Source organism: Armigeres subalbatus, chromosome 1 (assembly GCF_024139115.2).
Source record: "Armigeres subalbatus isolate Guangzhou_Male chromosome 1, GZ_Asu_2, whole genome shotgun sequence".
In the NCBI taxonomy this organism is placed as follows: Eukaryota; Metazoa; Arthropoda; class Insecta; order Diptera; family Culicidae; genus Armigeres; species Armigeres subalbatus.
Window position 1 is genome coordinate 10,275,560 of NC_085139.1, and position 27,475 is coordinate 10,303,034.

The 27,475-nt window shown below is 43.7% G+C and overlaps 1 protein-coding gene across 15 annotated transcripts in view; it reads right to left on the reverse strand.

Moving 5' to 3' along the window:
• The window catches only part of LOC134221577 (collagen alpha chain CG42342), a 638,959-nt gene that overhangs the window by 342,911 nt on the left and 268,573 nt on the right, over positions 1–27,475 (reverse strand). For 2 of the 15 annotated variants that reach the window (XM_062700768.1, XM_062700810.1), the window contains exon 2: positions 26,465–26,544. The exons of the other annotated variants lie outside the window; for them this stretch is intronic. In XM_062700768.1, coding sequence (XP_062556752.1) covers positions 26,465–26,544 — 80 coding nt within the window. The remainder of the gene's footprint in view (positions 1–26,464; positions 26,545–27,475) is intronic. 15 annotated transcript variants of the gene reach the window in all.

A 27,475-nucleotide genomic window follows, 5' to 3' on the forward strand; every position in this document is an offset into this window, starting at 1 on the left:
ATTTTTTTCCCGTTTTTGGCAACATCCCCATTTTGGCAACATTAAAATCCGGTCGTGTTGCCAAAATCGGGAAGGGACTGTAGTAGAGTAGTACTAGGATGGTGGCCGGTTGCAGGTTCGAAACTTTCGTGGTTCTCTTCCTGTGTTCGTGCAAACAATATTCGGATGGGTTGCGACAGGTGAATCCAAATGCATGGATGAAATAAGCAAAGTCAGTTATCACGTGGGTAGAGTAGAATCGTTCGAGAAATCAATCGAAAAATTTTAGGCTTTGGAGGAATTTTCGAACAAAAACCCACATTCGCAAGAGGAAGAAGACTGTGAGGCACACTTTACCCTCTTCTCCGGACATCGCTAATCTGACGACTTGTTAGTCCGGATCTCGCTAGTTCGGAATTTCCCGGATTAAAAAGTATCAACACTCATTTAAACCAATTATGTCAGTTTTCAAATTTGTGGTGTGATTTTGCTTTGGTTCATTTGTAGGGATTTGACGAGACACGAGACGTAGTCTTCGATGGGTTTGCCAAAACTTCTATTAATTACTCGCTGAATGATGCTCTGCTCACTGGCACAAATATACAATACGAACTCCTCGACTTGATGCTTCGTTTCAGAAAACATGCTGTCGCTTTAGTCGCTGAAGTCCCTAAGATGTACCGACAGATTTGGGTTCATGAAGACGACAGACCACTTCAGAGAATTGTGTAGCGATTTAGCACTGTAGAACCTCTTCAGGTGTACGAGCTCCAAACATTTACCGACGGCATGACTCCATCTTCATTCCAAAATGTCCAAAGCTGATAATATGTCCAAAAATATCTATCTGATCATAAGATATGAAACTATCGAGTTTTGAGTTAACGTAACCTATTTCAGGGTCTTCAAAACGGCCTGGAGTTCAGAACATGCGATCTACCCATTCAACCAAGCCTTGAACGATGTATTCTTGCATCGCTAAACGTCCCAGCAGGTCCATTGAACTGGATTTCACTAATCATCAGAGGCGAACCAGCCAAGGGCTGAAACTGAAAGCCTCGTTAGTAAAAAAGAAAAAAAAAATCACTCATTACTTTTACAAGCTACTACAGGCCTTTTTGGTTCTCCAAAACGTCCTGAAGTACTAAAACAATTTTCCAAGAAACTTCTATTCCACATCTCGATGTATGCTTGAGTCAATGATCATAGAGGATCGGCTGTATTATAGACCCTTTTTGGAGCTCGGATCATGTGATCTATCCAATGAACCAACTTATGAATGGTGTATGATAATATCATTTTATGATATCCCAGTAGGTTTATTGAGTTGACATTACTTCAATCGTCATTCATACAAGCTACTACAGACCTTTAAGGTTCGCCAAAGTGTCCTTGACTCAAGATTATTCTGGAGCACCTTGGACATTGGAACTCATGTTTATGTACATAAGGATCATATGCTTATTACACCGGATTGGGTAAATACCGATGATGAGTATATTACGAAAGTTTCGATTGATCTGGAAGATACTATGAACTAAACTCAAGCATCTTTGATTCACGTAAATTGGGTTTGCATGATGCGTATATGCTTATTGAACCAGATTGGGTGTATACCGACGATGATGGCATTTCAGAAGCCTTGATCGAACTGATAGATACAGTGGGCTGAACTCCAGAACGATTTGGAGTATCTTGAGTATCTCGTGTTCCTGAAAATTAATCACAGGCATAATGTTCAGGATGGCTCAACTTGTCTGAGTATTCAGAACTATCAAACAATGTGATTTAGGATTCAAACATGCCAGATTTATTTGCATGCTCTCAGAAGCGAAATCTTCCCAAGGTTTTGGATATCTAGGTCTTCAGGGTATAGCCAAACTAGACCCCTGATATTTTTCCTGCAAAGCTAAAGTCCTTGTGAACAGTTTTGCTGAAGAAAGTGGTGATCTACCTCTCTTCTGTGATTTTACACAGCCAATCTAAAACGCTGGGCATATATGACACATCCGTGCTGAAAGGGTTAAACAACCGGGCTGTCTCAATGGTCAATATCTTCGGAAACATATCTGGACGTTTCATATCTATTATTATTATTATTTATTCAGACTAAGGCCGAAGTGGCCTGTGCGGTATATAAGAGTCTTCTCCATTCGGCTCGGTTCATGGCTACATGTCGCCAACCACGCAGTCTACGGAGGGTCCGCAAGTCATCTTCCACCTGATCGATCCACCTTGCCCGCTGCGCACCTCGCCTTCTTGTGCCCGTCGGATCGTTGTCGAGAACCATTGTCACCGGGTTACTGTCCGACATTCTGGCTACGTGCCCGGCCCACCGCAGTCGTCCGATTTTCGCGGTGTGAACGATGGATGGTTCTCCCAACAGCTGATGCAACTCGTAGTTCATTCGCCTCCTCCACTTACCGTCCGCCATCTGCACCCCACCATAGATGGTACGCAGCACTTTCCTTTTGAAAACTCAAGTGCGCGTTGGTCCTCCACGAGCATCGTCCAGGCTCGTGTCCGTAGAGGACTACCGGTCTAATGAGCGTTTTGAGATTGTCAGTTTGGTACGGCGGCGAACTCTATTCAATCGGAGCGTCTTGCGGAGTCCCAAGTACAATACAATTTCCAGCCACTATGCGTCTCCGAATTTCTCTTCGGCAGTCACCAGTGAGCCCAAGTACCAAATTCTTCTACCTCCTCGATTTCGTCACCACCGATAGAAACTCGCGGTGGGTGGCTCGCATTGTCGTCTCTTGAACCTTTTCCTATCATGTACTTTGTCTTCGACGTGTTGATGACTAGTCCGATCCGCTTAGCTTCCTTCTTCAGTCTGATGTAGGCTTCCTCAATCCTCTCAAAGCTACGTGCTATAATATCTATGTCGTCGGCGAAGCCAAATAACTGGACGGACTTCGTGAAAATCGTACCACACGTGTCAATCCCTGCCCTTCGTATTACTCCCTCCAAAGCGATGTTGAATAACAGACACGAAAGACCACCACCTCGCCGTAACTCTCTGCGGGGTTCGAAGGGACTCGAGAATGCCCCTGAAACTCGAACTACGCACATCACCCGATCCATCGTCGCTTTGATCAACCGTGTCAGTTTATCCGGAAAACCGTGTTCGTGCATAAGCTACCGTAGCTGGTCCCGATCGATTGTATCATATGCGGCTTTGAAGTCGATGAATAGTTGATGTGTGGGCACGTTGTATTTGCGGCATTTCTGCAGTACTTGGCGAATGGCGAACACCTGGTCCGTGGAGGAGCGTTCGCTCATTAAACCCGCCTGGTACTGCCCCACGAACTCCCTTGCAGTTGGTGCTAGTCGACGGCATAAAATTTGGGTGAGTACCTTGTAGGCGGCGTTCAGCAAAGTGATTGCACGGTAGTTGCTATAATCCAGCTTATCGCCCTTTTTGTAGATGGGACACACGACACCTTCCATCCACTCCTGCGGCAAAACTTCCTCCTCCCAAATCTTGGTAATGACCCAGTGCAGCGCTCTAGCCAGTGCCTCACCACCGTGTTTAAATAGGTCTCCTGGTAGTTGGTCAACCCCAGGGGCTTTGTTGGTCTTCAGCTGACCAATCTCCTCCTGTATTTCTTGGAGATCCGGAGCCGGTGGAATTATGTCCTGCGCGCGTTCCCCCAGGTCCATCACCATACCGCCATCTTCGTCTGCCACATCGCCATTCAGGTGTTCTTCGTAGTGCTGCCGCCACCTTTGGATCACCTCACGCTCGTTCGTAAGAAGGTTCCTGTTTATGTCCTTGCACATATCAGGCTGTGGCACGTGGCCCTTACGTGAACGGTTTAACTTCTCATAGAACTTTCGTGTGTTATTAGCGCGGTACAGTTGCTCCGTCTCTTCACGGTCTCGATCTTCCTGCTGGCGCTTTTTCATCCGGAAAATCGAGTTTTGTCTGTTCTGCGCCTGTTTATATCGTGCCTCGTTCGCCCTCGTGCGGTGTTGCAGCAATCTCGCCCATACTACATTCTTCTCTTCTACTAACTGCTCACATTCGCCGTCATACCAGTCGTTTCTCTGATCCGGGGGCACCGTGCCAAGTGCAGCGGTTGCGGTGCTACCAATGGCGGATCGAATATCTCTCCAGCCATCTTCAAGAGACGCTGCGCCTAGCTGCTCTTCCGTTGGAAGTGCCACTTCCAGCTGCTGCGCGTATTCTTGGGCTAGTCTACCGTCTTGTAGCCGCCCAATGTTAAGCCGCGGCGTCCGACTTCGACGCGTGTTGTACACATACTGCAACGAGGTAGTGGTCGGATTCAATATTCGCACTGCGGTAAGTGAGGACGTTCGTGATGTCAGAGAAGAATTTACCGTCGATTAGAACGTGGTCGATTTGGTTTTCCGTTTCTTGGTTAGGTGATCTCCGTTTCATATCTGGATGTCACAATTTAGAATATTTATTGTTGAAGTTCAATAGAAATCCTCGGGGAGTGTTGTTCAAAAATGTTTCCCGTGGAAGTTTGTAATAATTTTCGTAAAATTCCCAATGGATTTCAGAATAGTTTCCCGTGAAAATTTGAAAGAAATTTCCGTAGAATTTCGTAAGATCTTGTCCTGGGGTTGGTGCCCGCTTGGTGACTACTTCAATCTTCTAGACGCATATGCTGTGAAGTTCGCGTTCGATTCGCACTCTGATATTGAAGGAAGAGAAATGCGAAGAAATATTTTTGTAAAGAGATAAATTCTCCATCACATCACTCAGCTTAACGACAAAAAATATGGGAGCGGAAAAAAAGTTAAATCAGCTACATTCAACTTAGGAGCGAAAACGAAATTTGCAAACATATGTGTGAAAGAAGGGAAAAAGAAGGAAGAAGAAAGTAGAAGCAAAGAACGAGAATAGGAAAGTAAAACACAAAATAAGTTGAAGAAAAGAAAAAGGAGCAAGAACGAATCAAGTAGAAAGAAGGATATAGTATGAGAAAAAAAGGCGAAAGTAGTAATTGAGTTTGCATAAGAAAGAACAAATAAGCAAGAAGGGAACAGTAAAAAAAAAATAAATAAATTAAAAATGATGAAAATGTATTCATCAGCAAATTTAGTATAGTTCTTATATAGATCTCGCTTTGATTAGAGTCACCACGATTTTGTTTGTTGTTCTACTTTTCAACAAACACACCATCTCCTGGCTGAATATCGTCAATTTTATAATCGACAAATTCCGTTGGAAGTGCCACTTCCAGCTGCTGCGCGTATTCTTGGGCTAGTCTACCGTCTTGTAGCCGCGGCGTCCGACTTCGACTCGTGTTGTACACCGTCGAGAGTTTTGAGCGCAGGCATACTGCAACGAGGTAGTGGTCGGATTCAATATTCGCACTGCGGTAAGTGCGGACGTTCGTGATGTCGGAGAAGAATTTACCGTCGATTAGAACGTGGTCGATTTGGTTTTCCGTTTCTTGGTTAGGTGATCTCCGTTTCATATCTGGATGTCACAATTATAAATATTTATTGTTGTAGTTCAGTAGAAATCCTCGGGGAGTGTTTTTCAAAAAAAAAAAATCCCGTGGAAGCTTGTAATAATTTTCGTAAAATTCCCAATGGATTTAAGAATAGTTTCCCGTGAAAATTTGAAAAAAAAAATTTGGCTTGGTGCCCGCTTGGTGACTACTTCAATCTTCTAGACGCATATGCTGTGAAGTTCGCGTTCGATTCGCACTCTGATATTGAAGGAAGAGAAATGCGAAGAAATATTTTTGTAAAGAGATAAATTCTCCATCACATCACCCAGCTTAACGACAAAAAATATGGGAGCGGAAGAAAAGATAAATCAGCTACATTCAACTTAGAGGCGAAAACGAAATTTGCAAACGGGAAAAACTAGGAAGAAGAAAGTAGAAGCAAAGAACGAGAATAGGAAAAAAACACAAAATAAATTGAAGAAAAGAAAAAGGAGCAAGAACGAATCAAGTAGAAAGAAGGATATAGTATGAGAAAAGAGAAAGGAGAAAGTAGTAAATAAGTTGGCATAATAAAGAACAAATAAGCAAGAAGGGAACAGTAAAAAAAAAAAAATTATTAAAAATGATGAAAATGTATTCATCAGCAAATTTAGTATAGTTCTTGGATAAATCTCGCTTTGATTAGAGTCACCACGATTTTGTTTGTTGTTCTACTTTTCAACAAACACACTATCTCCTGAATATCAAGTTTCAATCGTCAATTTTATAATCGACAAATATAACAGTACTGGCACATATCCGCCACGTATTACATCCGTTAATCTGTGTAAAGAGGCTGATTGAATTTGATCTTTCCTCAGGCGGGACGCACAGCGGCAAGTGCTCGGTCAAGGGGACTTCGTCGTCGATGCAGCCATAAAGTGATAAATTCTCGGATAAGCTTTCGGGAAATCCATTAGCACTTTCACGGGCACAGGTATTTCGAAGCAGCTTTCTGCTGAGCGGGGCGGGGGTCGTATTTTGCCGAATCAGCGCCATCAAGTGGGCAAACAGAACGGAAAAGCAAGCGCGTCGTCAAACGAGGTACAAACGGTCGAAATTGGTCGTAAACCGGGTTGCTGTGGATCGTGCCGTCTCGAAACGCATTCGGCGGCAGATTAAGTAAGGCAAAACATGGATGCTTGCCGGGAATCGAAGCGGATCATAATCATAACAATGAAAAATCAACGATTGCTGCGATGGAAGCTGATGCAAGCTGTGAGAAGTGTTTCGTTTTATCGATTATCGACGACGACACGATGACGGGTGCTGCACTAAATCGAGCTAACACTACACTGCATGGGTTAGGTTAGGTCCCCGAGGTTGACTATCGCTGCGCTACACAGGCAATAAAACCTTAATGGTGACGTTTATGGATTGCACCTGCGGATCAGACGCATTAAGTCTGGAATCTGGTTTTAATGACCTAATTTAAATGATTTGAGAGTGATGGAAGTGGTGGTCAGCAGGAGATGTTCGGTGTGAGATAATTTATTGTTGGCATATGTACATAAGATATTTGATCAACAAAAACGCATATCGATGGAAAATATGTTATTCTGCTATTTGCTGATTAGATTTAGTTTGCGATACTTAAAGTCTTTAAAGTCAAAAGTGAAGAAAGGTTTAAGCTATTTTCATCATAAGTATTCAATTGTATCCAAAACAGATAAGTAGACGAACAGAACAATCATTTCAAACTTTATTTCCATAACCATTTGCTGTAAATTTCTGTTATCCTTCTTTATGAATGAAAACTCTTTCACTCATAGACACTTTTCCAGTTCCAGTTGCTATGTACATCCCTGGCCAAGCTCCACGCCTTGAACAAACACTGAGGAGCTAATGCACGATTTGATCACCCTGCACTCATCTCATCTCGTATGTCACACCATCCGAGTCCCATTGTCTGACACATGGGAAACCTTGACCATCATCGTTTGTATCCCGTTCGTCGTCCCTGGCGGAGAGAAGGAGTGAATACACGTGTCTCAGGGTCTTCCACTTCACTGCACCCCCATTAGATGGATTTGAGCCAAAAAGCAAACACTCAATTTTCTTGGACAAATGCCAGCCACCACCGAGCACTGCTGGTGCCACCATCGGACCAATTGGTTGGAGAAAGGGAAACCGAGCGAATTAATGAGAATTTATTTGCCCATTCAAATACATTTTCCGCGTGCCACCCCGTCATGGCACACTCGCTCTCCGTTCCCGTTCTGTGGGATGGAAAATTCAGACGGAAAACCTCGAAACAAAACTCTCTCTTATCGGAGACTGTCGGAGTTTGTGCGAATGCGGCTGAAGGGAAGCATGACATCCTGGGATTAAGAATTATTACGAATAAAAGATGCAAAGATTGCAATTCATTTATTCATATGCAGAGCGGCGACCGACGACGCCATCTACGATGACAACAACGGTAGGTGCCCTCGTCGTCCGGTGGATGGGGATGAAGGATACCTCCACCATTTGAGTGCGAACGGTTGGTTGCACAGCGGCCGAAATTTGATTTTTTTACGTTTCGGATTTTGAATGTTTAAACATCGATTGCAAGAGGATTCATGAAATATTTTTGAAATTATGGAGGTTCCGATACAATTTTTGGAGCATTTTCTATTGAAAATTTCAAAGCTTTTCCCGAAGAAATTCAGAATAAAATCCTTTGAAATTTCGGCGGCATTTGTGGACTCTTAGATACGCCGAACATTCCCAAGTAACAATTAAGGTTGTATCCGAGTTTTTTAGCGTTCTTCAAAACCTAATCTCAACACCTTCCATGCAGTCCTCGCAGTTTCCACAACCTCCTGTAGATTTCTATAAAACCATGTTACAGCCAGTTGGCCCAGTTTTATTGCAATCATTAAAACCTAATATGCGTTCCAGTTCAGAACCAACGGTTTTATAATATACTTCAAGTCTCACATAAAACATGCAACATAAAACCTCCTCTAGACTTGGTGGTTTTGAGAACCACTATATAACCATGATACAACCACTTCATGACTATGATACAACAACAAATACGCCGATAATGAAACAGTTGTCAACTCCCAGGTTGATTATTTGTTTATTGTTTATACTCAAAAATATGCGTTTCTTCCTGCAATACATGGATTACATGTCAACAACAAAAATAAAAGAATTATTATCAGCCAGTTCAATAAAAATTCATATCTGGCTTTGAGTGTTCTATACATGTTTGAAGCCATGCCAGGGATTTTCCATGGTGAAACCATGATAAATAATCAGTATTTTAACAATGCGCTTCGTTAATTTGTTATTATTTAGAATTTTTCAAGTTTAATTAATTGCCTTAGTTAATTACTTTAAAAATAATTTCAATGAATAACCACTTTGGTTGATCAAATAATCAAAACATTGTTCCTGAAACTTATTAGGATGTCCAATTTTACCGTTTAAAAGGTGAAACAGAAATTTGCATGATATTTCGATTATGAAATTCATTATTTTTTTCATATCGGCGACATTTTTTCGAATAAAACTTTGATTGCATAAAAAATGCCTCTATATAACCATCACTCCTGAAATGGCCCTATCTGGGCATTTCAAACACCTAGAGGTTTTATCTTGGCCTTTTTCAAGACCATGTTACGACTAGCAAGTTTTATCTTGGTCAAACCTAAAGCTTGGTAGTTTTATATATAATGACAACATGACAATGTAGACAGATATGTATAAAAAAAATCATAAACAAACTTTTTCTGCCCTCGGCATCGAATGCAAGTACTTTTAAAAATGAGTATTTCAATTAAAAAACATATAGTGGCAATTGTAAAATGGTATATTTTGTACCATAAAACAGTGTTTTACTCGTGTTAAATTGGCAAAGCATGTATGGATTAAATACATATTTTCATACCCCTCATGAGCAAATGCTGTTTGAACAGTTTTTTCAACGACTTAAATATATAAGGGAACTGCTCCTGAATTTCAACTCATGGCTCCGATGTTCATCCCATTGAAAGCAGAGCAATGGAAAGGTATTTGATTTGTGATTTTTTTCAGCAGGAGTTCGCATGTTGACAAAAAGAAGCGAAGAAATTGGTGCCGATGATGATGAATGTATTTTCAGTGAGTGAGATGGAGATCGGAACAGTTCCCCTACATAATTTACGACATAGAAAAAACTGCTAATCGACTGAAAGCGAAATGAAAAAACTTCCGTGGGTCAAACAATTTGTGCTGAAAATTTAGTTTCTATCCATAGTAGTTAGTAGTTTCAAGCTTCGTATTCCTATGCAGGTCTTCTTCAGGAGTAAAGGTTATATGTGGGTTTTATACAGGACTCTACGAAGCTTGGCAGCTTTTATAAGTCTTGATCAAAACCAACATATAACTTAACTGCTGGCTTTATGTCAGTTCCATTTTTTAGCTCTGGGGAGGAACACAGGAGCATTATAAACCTAAAGAGCTGTGGTTTTATATTGGAATTCAAAACGTAGTTCTCAAGTACTCTTGCGGATCTAATTAAATGACAACTGAATAAAACCAAAATAAAACTTTAAGCATTTCTACATGCCGTAATAAAACCTCTATAAAACTAGCATAAATCTTCGAAGCATTGAGATTGTTACTTGGGTTTCTTCGTTCTTTCTTAATAATTTTATTACTTGTTATGCCATAATAGCCATTTTAATGTCCAGATTTCATTCAAAACTCCTCCACTGTCAATGCACTGGACAGAGGGATGGAATTCAATTATTTGTTCCATTACCATTCCACTTATCAGTCCCCTTTCTATGTACCTCTCGTTCGGATTGCGCTTGGTGCCTTTCCTCGCTTGCTGCAACGCCGACGAGTGCGTATGTTGCATTATTGTTCGCTCTGATTTGAGTTGTGGTGGCCACCGGAGTGTGAGCATTATTGGAATGACATCGTTTCCCCCTCGGTGCCGATGTTGCAAACCCCGAGGCGGCAGTTGGTCGGTCATTTTCCATCCCTCCATTGGTGGGGTTCGCATAATGCCTACTAACTGCGGAGTGTTGTTTGCTGCCGGGTATGCAAACACAACGCCTGCCACGCCGGGAGACTGCACCAGGGAGCGACACGTCGTCGCCGTCAATCCACCGACCGACACAACGACCCTACGCACGCCACACAAAAGGGATCCAATGAAATGTAAACGAAAAGTAATTGAGCCGTTTGCTATGGATCCAGCCGGGCCCGCCATTGGCCTTTGTTTGCATTTTTGGATTTTTGGGGGTGAGGGAGCTTTATCCCCGGTTGGTTGGTTCGGTTGGGTCCGTCGGTCATCTTCCGGTGCGTCGTTTGGTACACCGCAAATGGCCTCAGTCGGTCATATCGTGCCGGTTTGTACGACAATGATTGAATCCCTCCTCTGCTTTGGTGACAGCCGTGCACAAAATTGCATTACAATAGATTTACCAGAGCATTACATGAGTGTGCAGAATGAACCGGAGGTAGGACGCCCCATCTTTCCGAAAGAGAAGTGAACGTGGTTTGGGTCATTCTGGATTTGAATCTACAGTTGGACAAGGGACAGGACCGGGGAACCGGATCGGCACTCAAGTGCTGACATGAGAAATGAAATATTCGTCCCCTGGTGGCTGGTGCCACGGACGTTCTCATCGCCATCATCGTCGAAATGATGAAAGGGTAACAAGGATGCCAGTTTGATGAACTGAATTCCCGAAACTGTAATGAACTGAAAAATTATTGAAATCTTTGTATTTTTTCCTAAGAACGTATGAATTTTATTTATGAATATTATTTTTTAGGCAAATTAAAAAAAAATATCTCAAATAAAGACATCCTTTTCGATCCACATAAGCTCTTCTACAATTTTTCCAATTTTTCCTGACTTCTGATGGATTTTGTTCAGATTTTGATTCATCTGATCTAGAATTTGAAGGAATGCGTTTGGAATTTTATTTTAGAGTATGATAGCTACTATCCGTAAAGAAATTAATTTGCGTTAAGGTCCTCAATAAACATCGGACTCAGACAAGATAAGATCGAAGTTGGACAGACTCTGAACAAAATAGAAAAGAAGATTCCCTCCAGAATCGAGAACGATTCCCTTCCGGAATCGGGAACGATTCCCTTCCGGAATCGGGAACGATTCCCTTCCGGAATCGGGAACGATTCCCTTCCGGAATCGGGAACGATTCCCTTCCGGAATCGGGAACGATTCCCTTCCGGAATCGGGAACGATTCCCTCCGAAATCGGGAACGATTCCCTCCGGAATCGGGAACGATTCCCTCCGGAATCGGGAACGATTCCCTCCGGAATCGGGAACGATTCCCTCCGGAATCGGGAACGATTCCCTCCGGAATCGGGAACGATTCCCTCCGAATCGGGAACGATTCCTTCCGAATCGGGAACGATTCCTTCTGGAATCAGGAACAATTCCCTTCTGAATCAGGAACGATTCCTTCCGGAATCGGGAACGATTCCTTCCGAATCAGGAACGATTCCTTCCGGAATCGGGAACGATTCCTTCCGGAATCGGGAACGATTCCTTCCGGAATCAGGAACGATTCCTTCCTGAATCGGGAACGATTCCTTCCGGAATCGGGAACGATTCTCTTCCGAATCGGGAACGATTCCTTCCGAATCGGGAACGATTCCTCTTCCAGAATCAGGGAATGATTCCCTCCGGAATCGGGAACGATTCCCTCCGGAATCGGGAACGATTCCCTTCCGGAATCAGGAACGATTCCCTTCCGAATCGGGAACGATTCCTTCTGAATCGGGAACGATTCCCTCCGGAATCGGGAACGATTCCCTCCGGAATCGGGAACGATTCCCTCCGGAATCGGGAACGATTCCCTCCGGAATCGGGAACGATTCCCTCCGGAATCGGGAACGATTCCCTCCGGAATCGGGAACGATTCCCTCCGGAATCGGGAACGATTCCCTCCGGAATCGGGAACGATTCCCTCCGGAATCGGGAACGATTCCCTCCGGAATCGGGAACGATTCTTTTCGAATCGGGAACGAGTACCTCCGGAAGCGGGAACGATTCCCTCCGGAGTCGGGAACGATTCCCTCCGGAATCGGGAACGATTCCCTCCGGAATCGGGAACGATTCCCTCCGGAATCGGGAACGATTCCCTCCGGAATCGGGAACGCTTCCCTTCCGGAATCAGGAACGATTCCTTCCGGAATCGGGAACGATTCCTCTGAATCAGGGAACGATTCCCTTCCGAAATCGGGAACGATTCCTTCCGAATCAGGAACGATTCCCTTCCGAAATCGGGAACGATTCCTTCCGAAATCGGGAACGATTCCCTTCCGAAATCGGGAACGATTCCTTCCGAATCGGGAACGATTCCCTTCCGGAATCGGGAACGATTCCCTCCGGAATCGGGAACGATTCCCTCCGGAATCGGGAACGATTCCCTTCCGGAATCGGGAACGATTCCCTCCGGAATCGGGAACGATTCCCTCCGGAATCGGGAACGATTCCCTCCGGAATCGGGAACGATTCCCTCCGGAATCGGGAACGATTCCCTCCGGAATCGGGAACGATTCCCTCCGGAATCGGGAACGATTCCCTCCGGAATCGGGAACGATTCCCTCCGGAATCGGGAACGATTCCCTCCGGAATCGGGAACGATTCCCTCCGGAATCGGGAACGATTCCCTTCCGGAATCGGGAACGATTCCCGCCGGAATCGGGAACGATTCCCTTCCGGAATCGGGAACGATTCCCTCCGAAATCGGGAACGATTCCCTTCCGGAATCGGGAACGATTCCCTTCCGGAATCGGGAACGATTCCCTTCCGGAATCGGGAACGATTCCCTTCCGGAATCGGGAACGATTCCCTTCCGGAATCGGGAACGATTCCCTTCCGGAATCGGGAACGATTCCCTTCCGGAATCGGGAACGATTCCCTTCCGGAATCGGGAACGATTCCCTTCCGGAATCGGGAACGATTCCCTTCCGGAATCGGGAGCGATTCCCTTCCGGAATTGGGAACGATTCCCTTCCGGGATCGGGAACGATTCCCTTCCGGAATCGGGAACGATTCCCTTCCGGAATCGAGAAAGATTCCCTTCCGGAATCGGAAGCGATTACCTCCGGAATCGGAAAGCGATTCCCTCCGGAATCGGAAGGCGATTCCCTCCGGAATCGGAAAGCGATTCCCTCCGGAATCGGAAAGCGATTCCCTCCGGAATCGGAAAGCGATTCCCTCCGGAATCGGAAAGCGATTCCCTCCGGAATCGGAAAGCGATTCCCTCCGGAATCGGAAAGCGATTCCTTCCGGAATCGGAAAGCGATTCCCTCCGGAATCGGAAGGCGATTCCCTCCGGAAACGGAAGGCGATTCCCCCCGGAATCGGAAGGCGATTCCCTCCGGAAACGGAAGGCGATTCCCTCCGGAAACGGAAGGCGATTCCCTCCGGAATCGGAAAGCGATTCCATCCGGAAACGGAAAGCGATTCCATCCGGAAACGGAAAGCGATTCCATCCGGAAACGGAAGGCGATTCCCTCCGGAAACGGAAGGCGATTCGCTTCGGAATCGGAAGGCGATTCCCTCCGGAATCGGAAGGCGATTCCCTCCGGAATCGGAAGGCGATTCCCTCCGGAATCGGAAGGCGATTCCCTCCGGAATCGGAAGGCGATTCCCTCCGGAATCGGAAGGCGATTCCTTCCGGATTCAGAAGGCGATTCCCTCCTGAATCGGAAGGGGACTCCCTCCGGAATCGGAAGCCGATTCCCTCCGGAATCGGAAGGCGATTCCCTCCGGAATCGGAAGGCGATTCCCTCCGGAAACAGAAGGCGATTCCCTCCGGAATCGGAAGGCGATTCCATCCGGAATCGGAAGGCGATTCCCTCCGGAATCGAAAGGCGATTCCCTTCGGAATCGAAAAGCGATTCCCTCCGGAATCGAAAGGCGATTCCCTCCGGAATCGAAAGCGATTCCATCCGGAATCGGAAGCGATTCCCTCCGGAATCGGAAGGCGCTTCCCTCCGGAATTGAAGGACGATTCCCTCGGGAATCGGAAAACGATTTCCTCCTGAATCGGAAGGCGATTCCCTCCGGAATCGGAAGACGATTCCCTCCGGAATCGGAAGGCGATTCCCTCCGGAATCGGAAGGCGATTCCCTCCGGAATCGGAAGGCGATTTCCTCCGGAATCGAAGGACGATTCCCTCCGGAATCGGAAGGCGAATCCCTCGGGAATCGGAAAGCGATTTCCTCCTGAATCGGAAGGCGATTCCCTCCGGAATCAGAAGGCGATTCCCTCCGGAATCGGAAGGCGCTTCCCTCCGGAATCGGAAGGCGATCCCCTCCGGAAACGGAAAGTGATTCCCTCCGGAATCGGAAGGCGATTCCCTCCGTAATCGAAAGACGACTCCCTCCGGAATCGGAAGCGATTCCATCCGGAATCGGAAGCGATTCCAAAGTGATTCCCTCCGGAATCGGAAGGCGATTCCCTCCGGAATCGAAAGGCGATTCCCTCCGAAATCGGAAGGCGATTCCCTCCGGAATCGGAAGGCGATTCTCTCCAGAATCGGAAGGCGATTGCCTCCGGAATCGAAAGGCGATTCCATCCGGATTCGGAAGGCGATTCCCTCCGGAATCGGAAGCGATTTCCTTTGGAATCGGAAGCGATTCCCTTCAGAAACGGATTCGGAAAGCGGCTCTATCTGGAATAGGAAAAGATGTTCACCAGCATTGATTACTTCCGGAATCAGAAGCGTTTTCTTCCGGAATCGAACAAAATTTCCCTCCGGAATCGGAAGTGATTCTCTCCGGAACCGGAATCTTGGTTGGAAGATTGGATCGGATTCCTTATGAAATAGGAACAGATTCTCTCCGGATTCAGAAAAAAAACTTTCTGGAATCGGAATCCAGAATTGGAAGCGATTTTTTTATGAATTAGAATATATTCCGTCCGGATTTCAATTAAAAATTTGCATTAATTGATTTCATTCCAAATTACCTTTCGAATTCTTTTTCGGTAAATTGTTATTGCAATATAGATTTTTTTTCTAATGTTTCAGCATGCACATTAGCTCGAATCAATTTTGTTCCATCAATAAAATCTGGCATCAGGACCGTGTGCGATGCCGAAAAAACTACCACTCTTGGAACGCTCTTCCATAACGATGGCGCTGATGGGGCGGTAAAAGTGGGAAATTCATATTCAAATTCATCTTCTTACTACCCCACTGCGGACAACGCACGGAAAGAGGGACCGTGATGGGAAGGGGCGTAAAAAGCTACTCTTCGCCTCGGACACGACGAAAAGTGTCGTTTGCATCTGAAGTGGATCGGTCTGCTGCTGCTTCGCTATGCAGCAACAAAGGCAAACGTTCATCGTAGCGTCGTTGTTGGAGTCACTTTCCACTTGTGGATGGCCAACTATGGCAAGCTAAGCGAGCAGTTCGGTGGAAAGCTGTTGGAAAATGTTTCTGCACATCCATTGTCCGAACGGGGTCTGTCATCCCCGTAGAGGGGGTTCAAAGCACGTACGGGCAGCAACACTTTTGCCATCTCTTGCTTTCATCGTCATAAAGCGAGCCACACCGCACGCTCCCCAAAGAATCAAACTGAGCTATGGGAAATCATCGCCTTCGTCTCCATTCTGTCAACGATGCTGCTAACTTTGGGTCGGAACATGCACACGACACTAATATCGCAGATCGCAGCAGAAAATTTCTATTGTGCAGAGGGCCCTTTTCAATCTTCTTGCATGGGCATCGTTTATCTCCCTTGTTCGTATCAATTTCAGACGAAGGAAGAAGCCCAGAATTCTAAATCACAAAACTTGCCTCTTTCGTTGGCAATGTGCAACCCACTTCGACGGCGCTGGCTGGCCGACTTTCCCAAACTAGGCAAAGTGCACCCGAAAGAGATCAGCACCAGCAGTTGCAGCAAAATTTGATGAGTTTCTTGTTGAACAAGTCCCCACAGTTCGAGGGGCACATCCAGAAACGAGAAAAGATAAAACATCAAACTTGTTTAGCTGCTGATGAAATTATAAAAGTTTGTTTAGGATTTTCTGGCACTGCTGGTGCTGATAGCAGCAAAGACCCCAGACTCCCGTTGCCAGCCACCTCCCCGGAGAATAAGTCGAACGCTTCCAGGTTGCCACGGTGATGCTCTGTTTCGACGCAGCGTCGATGACGACTATGATGGTAAAAGTAGAACTTCATCCGAGTTGTTGAGTTTTATTTTGGATTTACAGTTGTTGTGAGTTTACGACCGTTAATGTCGCTAGTGTTCACGTGACTAACATCAAGTTTGCGCTTCTGGGAAACGTCAAAACATCGATGTGGGTTTTAGAATAGAGCATATTCACCACCAATGACGTCCAGTAACCAGGAAAGCTTAGTTAAACGAAGCATTTTCGAACAGAATAGTCCTGATGATTACAGCGCCACCAACGCTCTGGGACATACGGTTCTACCGATCCGACCGGTGAGATGTGTTGATCCGGGCCAACTTGTTGAAATTTCCCGACTCGTTCCATCACAGCACACTTTACTGGCACTCTGACGCGGTGGGGTCCCGCCGGAAGGCCAAGATAAATACTTGCTCTCACTTTTCCTCCTGGAAAAGTGAGGCAAAAGTTGAGTTTGAGCAATGCTATTTAAGTTTGAAGTCGATGATGGTAAAAGCTTCTGCCGGGCGGCGATAGTCCACCGACTACTGACTGCACATACTTTTTGGGGCACTGGAGTCGAGTTCTTCAGTCGACACTAACACGGTGGGGGGAGGGTTTTATTTGATAATGATAATCTCAAGACGGAAAGTAGTTAGAATAGATTGCAGCAAAAGAGATGTAGGAAGTATTTAAGCCTGGATCAAAGTCTTGCAAATTTCAGCACAGGAACATGCTTCATTGTGAGTGGGAAGTTCAACAAGTTGTCAAACTCTAGTTAGGCAGTAATTGTTAATTGCATAGTTACGAGCGAACGCAGTTGTCGTCTGCATTATTTTTGGAATAATTGCCTCTGAGAGACATTCTGATGTTCTAGTGAAGAAAAAAAAATTCATTTCCAGTATTTGATTATTGCAACAATTTTATCAATATTTATTGACGATTGTCTATTGCTACGACAGGTTGATATCTTGGAAGGGGCGTCCAATATAAATCGTAACCTCACGAGTATCAATCGCACACTGCCAAGGGTTTGTTAATGACTGCCATTCAATGGTTGTTTGAAACATGAAACTGTACGTCGCTCGGTTCGAGTAACGACATGATAATCTACGACAAACTACATCCCCGCTACTTTGAAGTCGGAAGAAAATTTACTGAATAGAACATTTACTGAATAGAACATAAAGCTCCAACGAGCTTCATAGTATTAAGTGCCAACGCGTGATTGGGTTGCTGCTAATTAACCCAAGGACGTGCAAGCTAAGGACCAACTGTTGTTTTTGCAAACAACATTATCAACAACGAGCATTGCCCACACGGCGTGAGATTCGATGACCATCAGAGCGAAGGCCGTTCCGAAGTATGTCAACCGCTTAATGTAGTATTGCTGAAAATTGTACGTAAAAGGTTAAGTCTCGTCTTGGAAATGTTTTTCCCTTCTCAACCGTTGATGTTCTGACGCATTTGTCTACAGCTATATCAAAACCGGCACTGCGTTAGTCCATCAGGACCAATGCAGTAAACAGCTGATTGTAGTTTCCTCCTGGCAGATTTAGAATGTTTTCCAGTGACCAGAATCAGTACATCATCCGCATATAAGAAGATCCATACATTTCCCTGGGAATATTTCCGTATATGCCGTCCATTTCTACCATGAACATCGTGACGACAATGATGGAACCTTGACGGACTCCAGTTTTTCTGCCTTCAGGCCGGAGAAATGATTCATCGACTAGCACCGTGAAAGGGCTGCCTGTGGGAAAGTTTTTTTTATGAACTGAAGAATGCTTCCTGTTACTTCTCATGAAACTAATTTGCGTATAACATCTAGCATCCAGGCCCGGTTGTAGGCTTTTGTCAGGTCGAGGGATGCGAATTCGGCGAGTTTTCCATTGTTAACGGTGTTATCTAGGGCGTGTCCTTGAGAAACATTAGCTTGAACACTATCGTATCTCATCCATTTCCACCTCGGGACTAACACCATTTGGACTACCTCGTACTTAGTTTTGACAATTTTTTTTTTTAATTTTGCTTGACAGAGTTTATGATCATTGCATTCCATAATTCATCTAACGTCACGAACGAATCGAATGTCTCAACCAATATTCTGACGTTTGATTTGGATCCATACAGCTTGTAGATGAATTAAATTAATTAGACGAAAAATAAAAATGTTGATTAAACAGGATCTTTATTGCGATTCTTCGAGTTGCTCTAAGTAGATTAAATGTTTTCGTGGTTGTGTGGTTGTTGTGGCTTTTGGGGTATTGCACCATTCGGGGTAGTGGTCTTCGGGGTACTGGTAATCGAGCCAGTGAGGTGGTGCCATTAGTTTGCGTTCAAAATTTTGAAGAAAATGGTGTGTTGCACCATATAAGTTTGGTTGGTTGATTCACTATACAGCGTTTTGCGGTAAAATATTATGCATTCAATACAAATTGCTTGTTCTGGTCAAATTCGCCTGCCTCAAAATTCCTATTATCATTGTCATTGCATTCATCTTTGCATTGTTTCGAGTTTACGCCTATTTCTGAAGAAGGGACCACATCTATTATTGCCTTACTTCGTGAAAATGTCTCGTGAAATGAAAATGAATAGATCACATCACCCATAATGTTATTTCGAGCAAATACATTATTAAAGAAAGAGTAATAACATTAATTATCTTGAGAACCACCCAAACGCTAAGGTATTTCAATATTAAAAAAAAAAGTGGTGCATTTGATATTGAAATACCAAATAATGTTATGCCAAAAGTATTTTGCATATTAATTTTTGGTATTATTTTTTGGTATTTTACCACTTATGCAAGGCTAATTCATACCAATTTCTGTTATCGAGGTCGTCCCTCCTGCTCGTTTTTTTCGCGCATTTACGTTCGTACGTGTGCGCCGATCCTAGAAATCGTCAGCAGCGGCGACGTTTATTGTGATTTTTTCGGCAGCGCCGGCTATAATTTTAGCCGGCGGTAGCATAAATCACGGCGTTAGATAGCCGTAATTTTTTTAAAAGATTTTTGAAAAACTTTGTGATCTGCAATTTGTTAAAATATGAAGAAAATCCCAATTATTTCTAGATCATTACTTATGCTGTAATTCTGTTGCATCTGGTTCTCCCTCTATTTGCTTTTGCTTTTTCCTTGCGGCTTACTGATCTGAACTTGCACTTCTTCCCCAATGTCAAACAATTGTTTTTCTTTGTTGCCTAATTTCTTCGACGTTTACCTTACAATGTTTTCATGATTGCTGTTCACAATAAATCGAACTGCACAGTTTGAAAGTGTGACGGATGAGAAGTATGATCAAAACTGCTACACATGCAATAGACCAGTGCATGATGACGTAGGTTGACAGTTCACAGAGCTTTTTCTCCGGGACTTAGCCTCCGGCTCAGCTTCCGATAAAATTGTTTCGTCATTTTTTTCGCATGTAGATGTCCTTTGCGATTAATTTCATGCTGAATGTAAAAAATAACACTAAAATATTCGGATCACAGCAATTCTAAACTAAAAATATGAATTTTAATTTTCCTTTAATCGATTTTTCTTCTAACACCTTGTAAACAAGCTCTGTGAACTGTCAAAATAAGTGAGGTTAAGTTAGAGTTTGCATTGGTCTATTCGACAAATGTTGACATTTAGAACTGTCAAAACTAAAGTTTTTGTTTGATTGTCAGAAGTAGCAATTTCCTCTAATTCATTTATAATTTTTATCCAAAACTTTTTTTTCGAAAAAATATTTATGCGTCTGAAAGAACAGTTTCAAATACAGTGAACTTACTCGATATTGAAGGGGGTATCGAGTTAGGGAGGTATCGAGATAGGGAACACATTTATATTTGGCCGAATACCATTTGGCCGAATAGTTTAAATTTGTTTCCTTATAAAGTGAAGTGAAAAGTGAGATGTTCAGAGTGAATAGTGAACAGCGAGAACTGAGAAATGAGATGTTCGAAATAAGTACAGAGTAGTGAGAAGTGAGTACTGAGAAACGGAAGTGAGTATTAAGTAGTGTGATGTATGCAGTAACATGTGAGTAGGGGAAAATGAGACATGATAAGTGAGGAGTGAGAAGTGAGATGTGATAGTTGCAAAGTGAGGATAGTATGATATGAGTAGTTAGATAAACAGAAGCAAGGAGTGAGCATAAGACATGATAATTGGGTAGTGAGATGTGAGATGTTGAGTAGTGAGAAGTGAGTGGAGGGACATAAGACATAAAGAAGAAGGAAGACACAAGTTAGAAGGTGATAAAAAGAAGGAAACAGAAAAAAAATCGTTTCTCACTTCTCGTTCCTAGGCTCTCAGTTTTCACTTCTTTCTGGTCCCTTCTCACAACTCCCTTCTCACACATCATTTCCCACTACTTGAAACAACAATGTCGACTTCTTACTTCTTACTTCTCTCTTCTCTCCTCCCTCTCCCCACTATTCACTTCTCATTTCGCACTTTTCACTATTCATTTCTCGCTTCACCCATCGGACTTTTCACTACTACTTCGCACTACAAATGTTCACATTTCTAACTTCTTACTTCTCACTTCCCACTACTCATTTCTCACTACTCACTTCTTATCTCGAACTTCTCGCTGCTCATTTTTAACTTCTCACTTCTTACTATTCATTTCTCACTTCTCACTTATCACTATTCAATTCTCACTTCTCACTTCACACATTTCACTTCTCACTCCATACTTCTCATTTTTTCACTTTCACTTCTCACTTATACCTTCTTATATCTCACTTCGGACTTCTCATTACTCACTGCTTACTTTTACTTCTAACATCTAACTTTCCCTTCTTGCTTTTCACTATTCATTTCGCACTTCTTACGTCTCACATTTCATTTTTCACTTCTTCAGATTTCTTCAAATATCTCGCTGCTCACTTTAAACTTTTCACTTCTCACTATTCATTTCTCACTTCTCAATTCACACACCTCACTTCTCGATTCGACATCTCATTTTTCCCTTTTCACTTCTCACTTATACATTCTTTTTTTTTTTCCTTCATTTATTTGTTGGGCACTCTGTGTTACTTAACCGCTACTGTGCCGAGATCTATTGTGGTATTCTGCTGTATAGAATCTATTTTCAGATTTCCATTACCATTATTGTTGTCGGTGCCAGTCCATCTCGTCGTGAGTCCATTGTATCCGTTTGTCCATGTCGTGTATCAATTGATCGTTGCATTGTTCGGTTGCCAATTGTCCGGGTAACGTTGGAGGAATGCCTCCGAGAAGAACAAGTTGTCAGTCGTCATCAGGCAGCCGTGACGGTAAGGCGCGTACCCCAAACGCCACCGTATGGACTGCGGATCCGGCGACTGACGAGGGTTTGGTGGAGGGGTTGGGAATCGAACCCATGACCATTCGCTTGTAAGGCGAACGTGTAACGCTACGGGACCCCCTAGTATACATTCTTATATCGCACTACTGACTTCTCATTTCTCACTTACCACTTTTTACTTCTAACTTCTAGCTTTTTCCTTACCACTTTTCACTTTTCTCTCCTCACTTCGAGTTTCTCACCTTAAACTTCTCACTTCTCATTTTTCAATTTTTCAATTTATCGCTTTTCTCACTTTTCACTACTCACTTCTCATTTTTCACTTCTAATTTCTTATTTCTCACTTCTCACTTCTCATTCTCACTTCTTCGCTTACCACTTTTCACTTCTAACTTTCTATTATATCGTGCATGTAACTGTTTCCGTTGCCGGAAGAGGGTGAACTCGATAGGGCCCCTCTTGAGGACTGCTGGAATACAGTCAAAGCAGCCATTAACGACGCAGCGGGGAACAACGTCGGGTATATGGGACGAAGAAGACGGAACTATTGGTTCCACGAAGGGTGCAGACAGATTCTGGAGGAGAAGGATGCAGCGTGGGCGGCAAGGTACCCGGCAGAACGTGGAACGTTATAGACGGAAGCGGAAACAGTAGACCCGCCTTTTTCAGGAGAAGAAACGCCGCCTGGAAAAAGCGGAGTGCGAGGAGATGGAACAGCTGTGCCGTTCTCAAGAAACACGCAAGTTCTATCAGAAGCTTAACGCATCCCGCAAAGGCTTCGTGCCGCGAGCCGAAATGTGCCGGTATAAGAATGGGAGCATCTTGACGGACGAACGTGTGGTGATCGAAAGGTGGAAGCAGCACTACGAGGAACATTTGAATGGCGCTGAGAGTACAGGCAGTGAAAGTCAAGGCAGCGGAGGAGATGACTACGTCAGTTCAGCGGACGATGGAAGCCAACTAGCACCCACATTGAGGGAAGTTAAGGATGCCATCCAACAGCTAAAGACCAATAAAGCAACTGGTAAGGATGGTATCGGAGCTGAGCTCATCAAGATGGGCCCGGAAAGCTAGCCACTTGCCTGCACAAACTTGTAGTCAGAATCTGGGAAACTGAACAGCTACCGGAGGAGTGGAAGGAAGGGATTATATGCCCCATCTACAAGAAAGGCGACAACAAGCTGGAGTGTGAGAACTTTCGAGCGATCACCATACTTAATGCCGCCTACAAAGTGATATCCCAGATCATCTTCCGTCGTCTGTCACCATTAGTGAATGAGTTCGTGGGAAGTTATCAAGCCGGCTTCGTTGACGGCCGCTCGACAACGGACCAGATCTTTACTGTACGGAAAATCCTTCAAAAATGCCGTGAATACCAGGTCTCAACGCACCATCTGTTCGTTGATTTCAAAGTGGCGCACGGCAGTATAAACCGCGTAGAGCTATGGAAAATTATGGTCGAGAACAGCTTCCCTGGGAAGCTTACCAGACTGATCAAAGCAACGATGGATGGTGTGCAAAATTGTATGAAGATTTCGGGCGAACACTCCAGTTCGTTCGAATCGCGCCGGGGACTAAGACAAGGTGATGGAGTTTCGTGCCTGTTGTTAAACATTGAGCTAGAAGGTGTCATGCGGAGAACCGGGTTAGGCAGCCGGAGTGCGATTTTCAACATGGACATTGTCGGCCGAACATTGAAGCAACAAAAGTTGGACTGGTGGTGAATGTGTCAAAGACAAACTACATGCTTGTGGGTGGAGCCGAGCGCGAAAGGGCCCTCCTGAGAAACAGTGTTACGATAGACGGGGATACCTTCGAGGTGGTCGAGGAATTCGTCTACCTCGGATCCTTGCTAACGGCTAATAGCAATGTTAGTCGTGAAATACAAAGGCGCATCATTTGTGGAAGTCGGGCCTACTACGGGCTTCAAAAGAAACTGCGGTCAAAAAAGATTCGCCACCGCACTAAATGTGTCATGTCCATGAAACATGGACAATGCTCGAGGAGGATTTGCAAGTACTCGGAGTGTTCGAGAGACGGGTGCTTAGGATCATCTTTGGCGGTGTGCCAGAAGACGGTGTGTGGCGGCGAAGAATGAACCACGAGCTCGCCCAACTCTACGGCGAACACAGTATCCAAAAGGTAGCTAAAGCCGGAAGGGTACGATGGGCAGGACATGTTGCAAGAATGCCGGACAGTAGCCCTGCAAAGATGGTGTTTGCTTCCAATCCGGCAGGTACGAGACGGCGTGGAGTGCAGCGAGCGAGATGGGTAGACCAGGTGCAAAACGACTTGGCGAGCGTGGGGCGTATTTGAGGATGAAGAGATGCGGCCTCGAACCGTGTATTGTGGCGTCAAATTGTTGATTCAGTGTTATCTGTTTAGATGTAGACCAAATAAATAAATAATATGTAACTGTTTCAGACAACATCGAGTTGGCGAGGTGAAAATAAATTGGAAAATTACTTCGACTTCGAGAGAATATCGAGTAAGGGAGATATCGACTTACGGAGGGATCACAGTATGTTAGATTCAAGGGACTTTGAATTTTATCGAGTAAGGGAAAATATCGAGTTACAGAACATCGAGTTAGGGTGAGTTCATTCTAGAACAATTATGGCCAACGTGATACTACAGAATGTAGAACATAAACAAGCAAGCACGAACAGCAAGTACCATTGTCTTTACGATTATTACTTTCTCGGGATGACATGGACTCAGCTGGCACTAATTTTTCTGGCACTTTCGAAAATTCAGTGCACATCATAGGAAATGGATCGTGGCCTTGTATCAACAAAATCCAATACTCTACCTCGATGAATGCCGGGACATCTTCTACCGACGTTTTCAGACTAAGATAAGTGGCTCCAGTATCTGCAGAATTTTGCACGCTGAAGGTTTGACTTGGAAAGCTTTGAAACGCAGAGCTATCCAAATAAAAGAACAGGAAATACTCCGATTCTGCTCGGAATTGATGTCATTTGAGTGGGATATCTATAATATTGTATTTCTTGATGAACTGTCGCTAGACAACAGAGGTATATTGAGGAACCGAGGCTACGGCGCAAAGGGGAAAAGACTGGTATACCATGGCGAATTCGTGAGTCGACCAAGAGCATCAATTCTTTGTTTTATAGGTCTTCATGGTGTCTTAGATTCATTCGAAACAGAGGGCACTTTCACAAGAAAAATATTTTCCGAATGTTGTCGTGAGATTGCACAATGGGGAAATCCGATTTCAAAGGTGGAAAAAATTGATAACTTTCTTCACGAACAACTTACAGAAGAGATCAAGAGCTTATACTCCGAAAGGGAATTTTACTTATTAAAGGCTATTATTAAAGGCTTATACTCGAAAGGGAATTTTGCAAAGAATTCAGTGAGTGCTGTTTCATGGGGGTGGAACGCTTCTGTATGTAGTTATTGAGTTCGTTTTGCCCTAATGCCCCATATATTGCGAGTTTCCAAACTATTTGTCATTTTATCTTTAAGACATTGTTCTAGAATTGTGTTTATCTCTTCACTGTGGATCCACAGAAGGGCACTAAATATATTTTGTGAGTAAAAGTTGGAAATTTAAGGGATTTTGGGGTCAAATAAGCATGAAAGTGCATTTTATGTACAATTTTCATGTATTCTGTAAAAAATAGTAATATTTACAGATAAGTGTTGATATTATTGTCTCAAAGTGTTGAACAGATATTGACAAATGTTTGCCGAACAAAAATTAATGAAATAAATCGTTTCACAAATGTTTTATTTGGTTATTTATTGAGTTAAAAACGATTTTTTAAAACTTTTGAATAGCACCAAAGCCAAATATTTCCAAACCATACCCGATAGCACAACTAGACAAGAATAGTCATATGTTATGAGTCTTGATGTGATCATAGATAGGAGGTGATGGGAGATACTGTTTTTTCTTACCTTTTTGCCCGAATTCCCCTATGAAAAAATATAGCTCAATGATTCTGAGCAAAGAAATGATGTAATAATGTCAATTTACTCAATATTTTCCAATGATATAATGAAAATAACAAATAATCATATAATTCATTAGAAATATTGAATTATAGAGGATTTAGGGGTCATACAGCTTATTTTATGTAATTTTTTATTCAAAATAGGATAACATTTTTCACGGACGACACACATAGTTTTTGATGAGATCTCAAGAAGCGACATCCGAGAAAAAACCACGGCATGTAAAAATCAGACTCCGTGATCAACCACTAGACCAGTTAGGAACTCAAAAATGCATTGTCACAGTTTGAACCTTCAAAATAAAGGAAAAATGTAGTAGGCGTAGCATACGATATCATAGTAACCGGACTCAATGAAAAATATAATGTTTATTGAATCGATTCACTTAAATCACTGCAATTTCTTTGCAATGATCCATCATCTTTCTGATAACTTTATAAAACCATTCTGATTGTTTTTATTAGAGTGATTTTTTTTCTCTGGCAAATAACGAAGACTCAATGCCTCATTAATTGGAGCTCTTTGCGGAGGGTTTCAGATTAATTCAAATATATTATTATTTTAGTAAATCAGACAGTAATAAAACTTATGATGCGAACTATTATAAGAATAAAATCAAAAAATCTAAACTCACCTCCACACCTGGTTCACCTAAGTCTCCTTTCTTTCCTCGCTTCCCTCTTTTTCCTGGGGGACCTGGAGGGCCAGGTGGTCCTGAAAATAGTAGAAAAAGTAAAATGTCATTCAAACAAGTTATTCCGTCGCTCTCATTTTCACGCTGAACATGATGACGTTATATTTATTATGCTATTCTGATGCTATGCGTGGGCCACCGCCTGCTCGGATCACATCTTCCATGAGTTCAAAGCCAATCAGCTCACATTTCACGAACCATCATCATGAATGACACCGAAATACCAGATGAGCTAATCCCCACTACTAATTAGAACGGACCGATATTGCTTCATAAATCTTTCGGAACAGCCTCTTGCCAGGCATCCGGCCCGTCACTCGCACGCTGTTTCTCCCCAGCTTGAGAAATATTGTAAACAGAGTCATCTCCATCCATATTATGTCCATGGGTCTATGGTTGCTTTGACGCCAAACTAAACTTCCACTTGTTGTTCGATGAAGCTGTCAAACTTGTGTCACACATTTTCGGCTAGACTGGGACTAAACTTATCATCGCCATCAGCCGCAGACAGAGCGCTGGTGCTGGTTACATGCATAAGAGGAATAACGATGAATGCGATATCGTCGTCGAAGACTACGACGACGACGATGCGAGAGCGAACTGAACTATGTATAATATCCCATGGTGGTAATTTGATCAAATCATCATCATCTAGCATCGGTCGTTGACAGTTCGCTACTAGAGGGGGCGTGACACGTTGCGTTGGGGCCACGATGTGATGGGGGAGAGGCGGAATAGCTGTTCGGTGGGTGGATAAATTGTGACACATTCAAAACATTGAACGAGGCTGCTGATGTCGACGACGATGCGGTGATGATGGTGACATTGATGGGGCTAGTAGTTTACCACCACGATGCGGGCCGAATGGCATATCTGGAGGATAGGACTGAAATCCAAACGCAGGAAGCGCCGTTTATGAAGAGTGAAAGCAACTTCCTCACAGCTGTTGCC